Genomic DNA, 13,844 nt, shown 5'->3' on the forward strand with positions numbered 1-13,844 from the left:
TTCACGTCAACATTTGCAGAACAAATGATGATATCCCAGCACTTAAAAACAGCACATTATCCTTTATGAATTTGCAGTCTTAAAACAAATAGTTAATGGGATTTTAAAATAAATTTTAATATATGCAAAATCTAGAGGGTTCTTTCCGAAAGAGTTTCTACAGATTTTTTGAAACAATTAATTTACTTACAATGTTCACCACAATTTTTGATTACACTGGATTCCTCTCTGGCCAGGATGCACTTTGACCTATGCAGTGCTCACTGGTCCCAGAAGGCCTCCAGTGAACCGTGAACTAACTGCCCATTGCCATCTGGGGCACAAGGAATTGCAGATGCTGGAATCTTGAACAAAATGCAAAGTGCTGGAGGAACTCAGCGGGTCAGGCACCATCGTTGGAAGGAATGGGCAGATGATGTTTTGGGTTGGGACCCTTATTCAGGCTGACTGGAGTAGGGGGGGGGGAAAGCAGGAAAAGAGAGGCGGGGACAGTACAAAGCTTGGCAACTGATAGACGGATACAGGTGAAAGGATTAGATTGGTAGATGGATGAAGTTAGTGACAAAGGAAAAGAAAGAGTATAAGATAAGGAGAGAAGAGGAGCGAAATGTAAAGCACGAGGATAAGATATAGGTGGAAGGGGTTGGGCGGGGGGATGAAGGGGAAATGAGGGACTTGCAGATGGGAGATGAGTGTACAAAGGAGGGGAAAGGGTGATTGGACAGGGATTGGAAGATAGTGGGAGAAATGGGTGCACACTGGGGTGCGGGGACACAGGAAAGAGAGAGGGGGTGGGGGGGGGGGGTTACAATTTGGGATTGGAGAATTAAATGTTCATTCCATCAGGTTGTAAGGTGTTGGGCTGGAGCTTGGACCGATGAATGGCAAACCTGGCTAGGCCCAATGCGGCCGATCGGAAGGTCCTCCAATTAATGGCCAGGATTGTGGGGCTGAACACGAGGCCGAACATAGGTTTAATGCACTGTGCCATCAAGTTCATCCAATCTTTAGCCTACCAAGTAACTGATACTACACAGGGTACCAACTAAATCAACCAAATGAGCTTGTGCCCACAAACAGGTTTTAAACTCAATTAGAAATCAAGAAAGAGCAAACAAATAACACTCCCAAGGACAGTCAATCAAGTCACTTAGTTTATATTTCCAAAATATTAATAAAATTGTAAATAGCATGTACTATAAAATGCTTTCATTGATGAGTCACCAATTAAACTTTGGGTATTTGTAGATTATGCTTAAATCTGCTGCTTTCCACCAACACAGAAATGGGGCTATAAGTGGGCAAACAAGGGGAAACATGGCTCCCCCTTGCACAAAATTAAAAAGGTTGTGCATCTTTAAGACCTAAAATACATAAACTGAGCTTCTACAATGTTTCCTTCTGCTGAATTATCCAGTTTTCCTATTGTTGATGTTTGTTCATATATCCATAGTTTCAGATGCATTCATGTCTGCTCAATTCTTGTAAGTAGTTGCATGTAAAATGCCAACTGATTAGATATTGGAGCAGTAGTGTATTTGAAAGTTTAATTTTTCAAATCTCCAGTGTTTTAATAGCTGCCAACAATTATCATCTTCCAACTCTGAATACGTGAGAAATAGAAAAAAGAATACCAATCTACAGGAAGCTTTTGTGCTTTAAGCATATTTTCAAGTTGTTCAAACCTAATTCGCTACAGTCAACACATACTGTCTAAGTTCAACAAAATCAGTGAGTTTTTACAATCACATTTACTTTCACATCACTGTCACATTTGACTGGATGCGAGAAGGTGCAATGGAGAAGCCCCTATTGGCCACTTAACTGTGAAGATTACTTTGCTTGTCTCTTCAAGATAGGAGACAATGTAAACTTGCCTCATTGCACAGCATGCGGGAGATGCTGGATTATTTTTCTAACGGCAGCTTTATACATACCCTGAGGAACAATCAACATCATCATCTGCAAAGCGAAACCAACACAGACTAGATATTTCAGAGAAAAGCTCACTTTCTTTTAACACCCAAAATTCAAGGAAACAAAACATTGAATTCAAAGCTCCAAGACAGAATGATATGGTTTCATTCTTTTGTTATCATGTATTTATTCACAAAATGCTGGAGTAACTCAGCAGGTCAGGCAGCATCTCAGGAGAGAAGGAATGGGTGATGTTTCGGGTCGAGACCCTTCTTCAGACTGATGTCAGGGGGGCGGGACAAAGGAAGGATATAGGTGGAGACAGGAAGATAGAGGGAGATCTGGGAAGGAGAAGGGGAAAGAGAGGGACAGAGGAACTATCTAAAGTTGGAGAACTTTATCATGTGGATCCTGTGATTCCATCATGTGGAGATCATGTGATTCCAAGTATTTATTATAATCACATTTCAAAGTGAATATCAAAATAAATTTCTTAGTATAATCTACTTCTGCCCAGATTGTATTACCATGTCAACTGTTTGATTTCAGGCAGAATATTTTCATCAAATATAAACATTTATGAGCTACAGGTTGAAATATAAAAAGTGATAAATATTTTAAAAATGGATGCAAAAATGAGATGAACAAAATGATGACACTAGACTAATTAAAATACCATATTTTAGCTCCCTTACATACAATCTGTAATTAGAGCTAAGAACCAGTGCAATCTTTCATGTTACAATTTTATTAAAGACTGAAAATACTCCTCAAAAATGTTCTTTGTAAATGTTATGCATAAACCTGGCATCCCAATAAGAGGGATCTCGACTCAAGACGTCACCCATTCCTTCTCTCCAGAGATGCTGCCGGTCCCCCTGAGTTACTCCAGCATTTTGTGTCTATCCCGATAATCAACACGCGAAGTAGACGGTATTTCATTTGTTTTTCATTAATTTCGTCAAAGGCAAGTAATCTGGTTTTAGTGATTGCATTTTGACGTGTTCAAAGTACATCCTGCGTTTAAAAATGCATCTAACTAACTTGGAAGTTTGGAAAAGGTCATTACCTTCGCTTGCTTGGGATCACTCCGATTTCCTCACTCTCACCATCCAGCGTCACCTGTCGGGCCTGCCACCACTCATCATCTGATGCATTGATCACGTGAAGGATATCGCCAAAACTGAAATTAAGGCCTTGGCTTGGCAGACCACTGTCTTTGGTCTTGTCATAATCAAACAAAGCTCTGAATTTAAAAAAAAGAAATGATTACACAGAATTAATATTACATTAATACACAGAAATAGGTCATTTACTCTCAATAATGTGTTTACAAAATAATTCAATTTAAGCTCCAACTCACTCTCCTGCTTTACCTCATTATCTCTCCCCATCTCCTTCTCCCGCGTGTGCTTCTCTTAAATGAATCAATACTCTCCCCAACCAATTCCTATGACAGTGAACTCCATGCACTCTCCATTCCAATAGGAGGTTTCCTTCTAACTGCCTCGGAAAATCATTATGAACATTTTATAGTGGTATCTAAATTTTGGCTTGCCTTATCACTGGAGTAGTGCCCCCAATTTTAGGCACCTCAGTTTAAAGTTTGAAGCCTTTGAGAGGGTGTAAAATAAATTTTACAAAATGATTCCAAGGATGAGGGACTTCAGTCATGTCAATTGATTGGAGAGGCTGGAGTTGTTCTCCAGGGAAGGGTGCAAGGAGATCTACTGCAAGTATTTAAAATAACTAAGTGTATGAAAACAGTGGATGGAGACGAATTGTTCCCATAGGCGCAGGGGCAAAGGCAGGATATATAGAATAAAGGTAATTATGAGAAAAAAAGAATGGCACATTGGTTAGAAGTGAAAATGCTCTCTGCTTGTTCCAATAAATCTTTCAACATTTTTAAAACTTTTACTGGATCGCCTGACCATTTCAAGAAGTGATAACAGCATTGCTTACAGTTTATTATAAATAAATATTTATTCACTATTGTTGTTCACCCACAATAAATATTTCAGATACTTTCTATTTTTAGCAAATTAGAAAAATGCCGGAAAGAAAGATCGAGCAGGATCTGTGAAGAGAAACAGTTTATAATAATCTGAATTTTGCCAATAGTTTCATTTGGGAATACTAATTTTGGGAAGTGTTCACAGAAGATTTTTCCATGATAATGTTTTAGTCCTCACAGAATTCAGCTGGACAGTTATTCATGAATTTACTAATAGTTATACTGGGAAATATGCCTCTTGGGTGGAAGAAAATACTGTGGCTGTGAAAGTCATTTTCAGGTGACTTGCATTAGTTTACCAGAAATACAGAGCGGATAAAGGCCCTTCGGCCCACCGAGTCCACGCCAACCAGCGACACCTGCACACTTACACTATCCAACACGCATACAAGGAACAATTTACAATTATACCATGCCAATCAACCTACAAACATGTATGTCTTTGGAGTGTGGGAGGTAACTGGTGATCCCGGAGAAAACCCACGCAAGTCACAGGGAGAACATGCAAACCCCATACAGACAAGCACCCATAGTCAGGATAGAACCCGGGTCTCTGGCTGTAAGGTAGCAACTCTACAGCTACGCCACCATAAATGATTTAAATGAACTATGTTCATTTTATTTACTACAGTATTTTAATTTTGAAGATGTTTTAATTGTGAAACAGCAAGTCTGGAGGCAGGCTTAGTCAGTGGTTAAAGTCTTTTGCTGGGGATGTTTGGACATCATCACGTGATGCAATTTACATTTGGAAGACCGATCGTACAGGACCTCTCCAGTCACAGTCAGAATTGGTCACAAAGTTGACAAGTATGAAGTCAGTGGGTAGGGGTGGGAAGCCCAAGTTCAAAATTCCAGACTATTATTTCAAGGGTAATTCAGAACAGAAGCTCAATTAAATATATATATATATATATAAAAAAAAGATTTTTTTTGGAGGTGACGAAGGTGATCCATGAGGGCAGGTCAGTGGATGTTGTCTATGTGGCTTTGAAGAAGGCATTTGATGAAATCCCTAATTGTAGGCTGTTCCAGGAGATAAAAATGCATAGAATCCATGGTGACTTGGTAGTTTGGATTCATAACTGGCTTACCCATAAAAAGACAGAAGGATGTTGTAGAAGGGTGTTATTCTGGCTGGAGGTCTGTGATCAGTGGTGTTCCGCATGGATCTGGGCGATGACCTCTAAGGTTTGTGATATGTATAAATGACTTGGACATGAAAGTAGATGGGTTGGTCAGTAAGTTAGCAGATGAGACCAAAATAGGTGGAGGTGAAGACAGTGAGGAAGGCTGTCAAAGGATATAGCGAGATTTAGACGAGCTACAGATATAGGGGGAGAAATGGCAGATGGATTTTAATTCAAGCAAGTGAGAGGCGCTGCACTTTGGGACGTGGAATGCACATCATTAATGGCATGACCATTGATGCACGGAGGGATCTTGGGGTGCATGTGCACAGCTCCCCGAAAGTAGCAACACAAGTAGGTAGAGAAGTAAAGAAGACTTGCGATATGCATACTTCATCAGTCGAGGCATTGAGGATAACAGCCAGGAAGTCATGCTGCAGGTTTATAGATCATTTGTTGGGCTGCATTTAAAATATTACGTGCAGTTCTGGTGGCACCATTACAATGAAAGATGTTGAGGCTTTGGAGAGGGTGTAGAAGAGGTACACTAAATGTAACCTGGTTCAGAGAGATGTTGGACAAACTTGGATTGTTTTCCCTGGAAGATTGGAGGTTGAAGGGAGACTGCTCCCTTCAACCTCCAATCTTCCAGGGAAAACAATCCAAGTTTGTCCAACATCTCTCTGAACCAGGTTACATTTAGTGTACCTCTTCTACACCCTCTCCAAAGCCTCAACATCTTTCATTGTAATGGTTCCTGATAGAAGTATATAAAATAATGAGGCATAGATAAGGTAGACAGTCAGAACCTTTTGCAACAGGCTGAAAATATCAAAGGTTAAAAATGAGATATTTAAAATGAATAATATTAGGAATAAGGTGTAGGCCATTTAGGACTGATATGAGAAAAAACGTTTTCACCCAGAGAGTTGTGAATTTGTGGAATTCTCTGCCACAGAAGGCAGTGGAGGCCAATTCACTGGATTCACAAGAGAGAGTTAGATTTGTGAAGAGGATTCACAATTCACAAGAGAGAGTTAGATTTAGTTCTTCGGGCTAAAAGAATAAAGAGATATGGGGGAAAAAGCAGGGACGAGGTACTGATTTTAGATGATCAGCCATGGTCATATTGAATAACAATGCTGGCTCGAAGGGACGAATGGCCTAAACCTGCACCTATTTTTCTATGTTTCTATTAGAAGGCATGGCTTTAAAGTCAGGGGGGGAAAGTTTAAAGATGATGTCCATGGCTATTTTTTAGAGTGGTGGATGCGTGGAACACACTGCCAGGGTGGTGGTGAAGGCAGATATGATAGAGGCAATTAAGAGCCTTTTAGATAAGCACATATTGTGTGAGAAGGAACTGCAGATGCTGGTTTAGACCGAAGATAGACGCAAAAAGCTGGAGTAACTCAGCGGGACAGGCAGCATTTCTGCATAGAAGGAATGGGTGACGTTTTGGGTCGAGACGCCACCCATACCTTCTCTCCAGAGATCCTGCCTGTCCTGCTGAGATATGGATCACATTCAGGCAGTGGAGATTAATTTGGCATCACGTTCAGCACAAACATTGTGAGCTGAAAGGCCAGTTTCTTTGCTGTGCTGCTTTATGTTCTTTGTTCTAAATGAAAATTGAACTAATACACCAAACGAGTTCAATCATTCATTTACATAATCCCCATGACTCCTGTTTATCTTCTTCCACATCTGCTCTTTTTTTTCCTCCTTAGTGCATAAATTTACAACAATTTATTTTTCAACATTCAATTTTAGTTCCTGAATTTTCTTTTTTAATTACAGAATTTTTCTTCACATGCTAGTGTTTTTCTAATTTCCTTTTTGCTACATTTTATCTCTAGATAAATTGCACAATAGTACTGCGAGAACCAGTTAACATGAGCAAAGACTGTAGTCATTAACATTGTGTGCTGCAGCACCCTCATTATTTGATGTCTTATATGATGATGCATTGTTATCAGCCTTTACAACTTCATGGTCTACTCCGCCATTCAAACATGGCTGATCTATCTCTCCCCCTCAGCCCCATTCCCAATATCCCTCAAACAGAAAAAGTGCTCAGGAAATTAAAATCTCACTTGCTGGCTGATACAATAAGATCATTGCTCTATATTAATTCAGGAATATATACATGTCTGCTTTTCAGCTCAATTCAACATTATTTGGAACCGTTATTTTTTTAGTCATTTCTTTATTCCCTTAGTTCATTCTTCAAATCCACTTATGACCAATTAGCTTCACTTTATCTTGGATGTGATTGCGAAATTTTAATTAAATCAGAATTATGTAAATGAATCAGATGCAAGGAATTCATTTATCTTAGCTCAGAAGAAGCAATAGCACAATATCCAAAATGGCCTCATCTTGAATTGGCGAGTCTTTCCCACATCAGTAACACGGTGGCGCAGTAGTTGCTGCCTGACAGTGCCAGAGACTCGGATTAATCCTGACTATGGGTGCTGCCTGTACCGATTTTTTATGTTCTCCCTCTGACCGTATGGGTTTTCTCTGGGGGCTCCGGTTTTCTCCCTCATTCCACAGACATGCATGTTTGTAGGTTAATTGGCTTCCGTAAATGATCCCTATCGCGTAGGATAGAACTAGTGCACGGTGATTGCTGGCTGACGTGGATTCGGTGGGCTGAAGGGCCTGATTCCATGCTGTGTCTCTAATCTAAACTAAACTAATCTTTAAAATTCTGCTCCTTTTAGTCTTGCCTCTCTCTTAGTCTCCACGTTTTATATGATCTCCGTTTGATTTGTCAAGTGTCTGAAGCTTGTTTTTTTCCCCCCCAATAAATATCTGGAAGTTGTAAATGTGTTCAGCAATCAAGTTATATTTTCAGATATGTTATTGAAAATGCAGAAATGGAAGAATGGAATTAATTTCACATCAGAAAAGTTAAAGCACTATGTTTGGCTTTAAACTAGTAAACAGGGTATGTGGTAGAATTCAGGAACAACTTAAATTTAAGAGCAGCAAGTCCAAGAGCAGAAAGGTAATCTTGGTTTGAATGGATTAAATGACTAAAACGGCATTAGGCCAAAACTAAAAAAAATGTTGACGGCAATATAAATCTAAGAGGTACTCAGAGAACAAAGTTAAATTAAAGGCCATCTTTGTGATATATCTGCAGGGTCAGAATGAACCAGGATACTTGTTAAAAAGATGTGATGAGCAAAGTAAAATAGACAGGATTGGGAGAGTGGATGAAATAGCTTTGATAATGAAGAAAATGACAAATGTAATGGAGGGAAGATCGTAAGTCACAAACAACAAGAATCAATTTGGTGGATTTATGAAACAAGAAGACACAATGGTGTAAAATATTTATAGGCTTCCGAACATGCGATTTAATATTGGCCCAAGTATAGTTCAGACGTGCAACTAATAACTGCACATCTGAAAAATTGATAGCTGGTGAAACTTTATTTCTCGTTCCATTACGACTCTACAATATGTATGATGGCTCACTGCATCAGGAGAAGCCGATCAAAATAGACCCTGAATGTTACAGAATTAAGAACCGTAAATTCTCAGGAATTCCATCTTCATCATTTCATGTGATTGGAGCAAAATTCGACCATTCGGCCCATGGTGTACTCCGCCATTCAAACATGGCTGATCTATCTCTCCCCCTCAGCCCCATTCTCCTGCCTTTTCCCCAGAACCCAATACCCATACTAATCAAGAATCTATCTATCTCTGCCTTTGAAGTATCCATTGACGGCCTCCAAGGCCTTCTGTGGCAATGAATTCCACAGATTCATCACCCTCTGACTAAAGAAATTCCTCCTCATCTCCTTCCTATTGGTACGTCCTTTTGCTTGTCAGTAAAACACTAGGTTAAAGTCTCAAGCTAACAGTTTTTTTTAAAGCTACATCATCAAATAAAACACACCTGGCAGTATGAAATTAATGCACCTGCAATTTATTTTAACTTCTGAAAATGGTTCAAAAAGTATTGAAATCCATCAAATACCAAGTCATTTGTGCCCTTTTTTCTCCATCAAATTCCCAAATAAGGTTTTTATTTCTGCAGCAATTAGAGTTGCTAAGCAACCACTTTATATAAAAACTATTAACAACCATTCAGCTAATGTGGTTTGGAAGTCCAAGCATAGTAGTCTGAGGCTAATGGGACTCGAGCCATTCAGGTTCCAAGGCACCAGGGTATCAGCAATTTTATTTGGTAAATTCCTTTCGTTTTTGAAAGTTAGTGCTATTTCCTAAATTCCTTCGAAATTTTGACTTTGCGAACAATAGGCAGTGATTGATGTAAATGTTAGTTGAATTGCCTGTGTACACAGGGCATTCATGAGAGACGGGACTGGATAGCAAGAGATGGCTGTCAAGATATAATCCAATCATTTCAAATATTCCGCCAATGCTTTTATGAATTGAATTCTTGCACCCAAAATTAAAATGTAAATGGGCGTGCAAAATGCTGTGCTGTGTTATGTATTGCTGAAAGGGGGGCCTGAGGTTGGAAGGGGAAGATCTTAAGATGGGAGAAAGAGAGGATGAGTAGGCAAGCAATGGCACTAAGGAAGGTGCAGCAAATAGTCAGTAACATTCACATTGTAAAAAGATGGAGAATGGGGGTAAATAAGGGGGGGGGGGGCCTGAAATGGTGAATCGTTCTAGACCTAACATGTAATTGATGCTTCCATCAAGTCTATGGCCCAAGTCAAAAGCAATAAGAAAAATCAGAGTGGAAATGCAACAAAAAAAAACTAGAGGTTAAGGTAGAGGGGAAAGGTTTCAAGATGTGTGAGATAGGTGTTCCCCTCCCACATACCCCCACAGAATGATAGGAGCCTGGGACATGCCAGGGGAGATGGATGAATCAGATACAATAGCACTATTTAAAAGGAATTCAGGCACACTCCAGTTTAGACCCAGACGAATGGGTAATAGAGCGATGGTTGATGGCCCCCTGTACCAGAATAGAGGAGGAATAAAGACACTTCAGAAGCACTCGTGCAGAAGACGTCATCATTAGGACAGTCTAGAACGAGTGGATCACCCGTTGGGCCCAAACCAACCCTGCATTGGTGCAGCACCCTCTCCACCCCCACTCCCCCCATCTCTCCCACTCCCCCCTCCCCTCCCCCTCCCCTCCCCAATCGCCCCCTCTCCCTCTTCCCCTCCCCCTCTCTCTCCCCTAGGGTTGCCTCTCCTGCATTGGTGCAGCACCCTCTCCTCCCCTACTCCCCCCACCCTCCCCTCTCCCCCTCCCCTCCCTCCCCTCCTCCCTCCCTCTTCCCCCACCTCCCCCTCCCGGAGTACTCTTTTTAACTTCTTCGAAGGGAATGCATCTGTGCTGTATAACTGACATGCCATGAACAGTAATGATTACCAGCAGGAACTAATGTTTCCCGAGAACATTAATGACAAATGGACAACAATATACAAATATAACACATGTATTGGCAACCAAAATACAAGTGGTTGTGCACAATTAAATCTTTCCAATGGTTATTTGGTTAATAGATATTAGGAAATATATACCAATTACAGTTAAACAAAGAAAATGCTATTAAAAAGGATTTGCCCAAACAGGTGCTCAATTAAGAAAATGTGACCTCGAACAAACTATTGGGGCTTTCGTTTTGTAACCTCCATAGCAGCTGGTACATTTATAATAAATTATTCGGCAAATCAGAACCTGATCCACCGGACATTTAATATTACTTCTATTCTAATATTCAACTCAATAACTAATAGTCTATTAAACAAGTAAATGGCTAGTATAAACCTTTCTATTTCTATAAAGTGCATATCACATGGAAAAGTGAAAAATTCATCATCAAAAGAAATGGAAAACCTTACAGATCACTGAATAAATCTGAATACATTTGAGTCTAGATTTCTTCTTTCCACCTCTACGACATCTGTAGACATTATCCAAAATACAGGCACTGCAAACGCAGATTATAAAATGAGGAATAAATACATTTAGGAACTGTGCAGCAGAACAAAATGACGTAGTATGAAGAGTATAAAATGTAAGGGCCTGCTGTTCCACAAAGGAGTATTAGTCTTTTTTCCCCTGACACTAGGCTGAAGAAGGGCCACGACCCGAAATGACACATTCCTTCTTTCCAGAGATGCTGCCTGTCCCACTGACTTACTCCAGCATTTAGTGTCTATCTTCGGTTTAAACCAGCACCTGCAGTTCCTCCCTGCACATTAGTTTATCACTGTTTTGTTTTTACCTGACATAGAGGGACCGCTTCTGGTTGGTTCGCAGTGACCCCGATCCAGAGCTGATACTGCTGTTCATCATCTGCTCCCGTAGGTCATGAATTTTGGCTTCAAATCTGCTGTATTCTGCAAAAAAAAATCTTAAATCAACGTGTATTTCTTTTACATCTACAAGCTAAAGCAATACATAAACACACAGATCCTATCTAAAAAGAATTGTTCCTGTTTAGTGACAGACGATGACCACTTGTCAAAATTAACAGTTTAGTTTGTGAATCACTACCTACAAGCCAATCAACATATTCGCACTTTTGCACTTACGTAAGCAGCCACTGCATTAACTCAGTGTTGTTCTACTTAGGTAGAGAGACAACAACAGTGAATGAAAACAGAACCATCTATCAGTGATTGCTCCCCATAAGTAGAAACAATTCATAGTTATTGATACGTTTAAACAAATGTATCATCATCAATATGATCTGCCTAGAGATCTGTTAAATTCAGGTATTAATTTGAGCAATGGAATGACATTTTTTAAAATAAAAATATATTATTAATCCCTGGCTGGAAATGTTTTAGCATTAAGATACAGTCCACTGACTGAGCCCTGGAAACAAATTCGTCAACTGACAAAATAACAAGGGCTATGTAAAATGATTTGGAAAGTGTAATAAGCAAGGGCCACATATTATATACAAATTTCTAAGCGTCAAATAGATAACAGTACTTCGAAATCAAATGCCTTGTGTCAGTTTAAAATAACTTCCACATCAGTTATTTTAATAATAAATGTAGGAACTGTGCAGCAGAACAAAATGACGTAGTATGAAGAGTATAAAATGTAAGGTATCGGTACCGAATGACAATAAAGCTCATATCATATCATCATGTAGAGGTAATATTTTTTAAATGACTGAATCAGAGAAATTAGGAGGAAATAACTGAAGAATGCTTTCCACATAGCACCTATTACATTATAAACAGAATAGAAGGGGAAGAAACAAGTAAACCCCTGCGCTGAATTATGTTACTGTTCTGTAATTAGAAGTTGGCACTCTGTGCAGATGATCACACTTCACAATCTCTCCACATTCAACAACGAATCTCTGCATTTCAAAGTTAAAAAAATACCAACTGCCAACATATATAATGTTCGTCTAAAATTGAATTCTTACAATTTTGCAGCTTTAATCTGTGTTCATAGCCATAAAAAAAACATTGAATGCCAAAACAGTCCCATATTCATTAAATAACGTATATTTAAGAGTACAATTTTGAATTTGAGGTAAACATTTTAAATACTTACCAATGTCTATAAAACCAGATTTTTTTGCACTACTGCCTATATGGCAGCATTTTTTTCAGCTGCACAGAACTAATATTATTCAGAATATTGCAAAGCACATTTCTAAATGGTGAATGCTGCAGTCCCATTATATTGTCAAGTGTACCTATTCTGCACAAAGGTTTCCAGCATTGTAATAATCAGACAGGATTTCTTCAATAGAAACCTCACACTGATAACTTCAGTTGCTTTCTGCTGAAGCTAATTCAGGATACAGCAACAACAAAGATCAGAAACAACCTTTACCAGATTACTGTTACCAATGCATTCCACCCATTTTCACAAATGGGGAAAAAAGTACTGCATACAATAGCTTGGTTTTATTTTGAATATTAAATTCAGGAATACAATTTAATGTTGTGCAAAAGACATTTTATTTCCCCAAGTAGACTTGAACAGGTTTCATTTGCACAATATCCCTGTGCATCTTGAATCAACTCCACAGAAAGCATCAGTCCATGATTTGAAAATGAATGTTGTCAATTTACAACCGACAGATCTTGATAGTGTTTTGTTTTCCATCAGGGGTAGAATGGGGAGGATGAGGAAGGAAAGAGAGGAGAAAGAAAAAACATTTTATCAAAACATCAACATGGTTTGCCAGTTACAGAACTGATTGGATAAAATCAAGTTTACAAGGTATTCTAAAACTGGATGAAAACGGACATTTTCCTAATGTCCACATTTAAAATCACTTGTGACTGCCATAAAAACATGTTTATAGCTTGGATTACAATGCTTATATTTTGTTGCTTTACTCTCACACACAAGAGCTACTTTGATACGTTATTAAGATTTTCTTCAATTCAGACCACAAACACAGCAATAGCTTTTATACCATTTGAGGTTAGGTATCTGAGAAATTGTAGTTCTTTTAAGTAATGAAGAATTTTCGCAAAAGGACACTTTAAAATAAATCTACATTTGCTTCAGGAAGTATTTCTTCGTTAAAATGCTCTTGGAACTTCATATTAAACCTGGTTCCCAAGCAGTAAATATGTTGAGCAGAAATATTTCTGCATTTATGCTTGATATTCAGTTGTACATGGGATAAAATATATTCAGCAATTGGATAGCTCGTTCAAGACTGCAATGTGGATATTATGGGCAAACTGCAAAGGGAGGGAATTCCTAATAAATTAAAATCAATTAAAAAAAACTGCAGATGCACCAGGAGGACAGTAATCTGTGCACTTCTTGATGAAAC

The 13,844-nt window shown here is 39.0% G+C and overlaps 1 protein-coding gene across 29 annotated transcripts in view; it reads right to left on the reverse strand.

Annotated features, from left to right (window-relative positions):
- LOC144599431 (disks large homolog 1-like) overlaps positions 1-13,844 on the reverse strand; it is a 354,144-nt gene that overhangs the window by 35,437 nt on the left and 304,863 nt on the right. For all 29 annotated transcript variants that reach the window (XM_078410310.1, XM_078410309.1, XM_078410307.1 and 26 more), the window contains 2 exons: positions 11,304-11,418; positions 2,987-3,163 (listed from right to left, as the gene is read on the reverse strand). In XM_078410310.1, coding sequence (XP_078266436.1) covers positions 2,987-3,163; positions 11,304-11,418 — 292 coding nt within the window. The remainder of the gene's footprint in view (positions 1-2,986; positions 3,164-11,303; positions 11,419-13,844) is intronic.

The sequence above is a fragment of the Rhinoraja longicauda genome, chromosome 13 (genome assembly GCF_053455715.1).
Source record: "Rhinoraja longicauda isolate Sanriku21f chromosome 13, sRhiLon1.1, whole genome shotgun sequence".
In the NCBI taxonomy this organism is placed as follows: domain Eukaryota; kingdom Metazoa; phylum Chordata; class Chondrichthyes; order Rajiformes; family Arhynchobatidae; genus Rhinoraja; species Rhinoraja longicauda.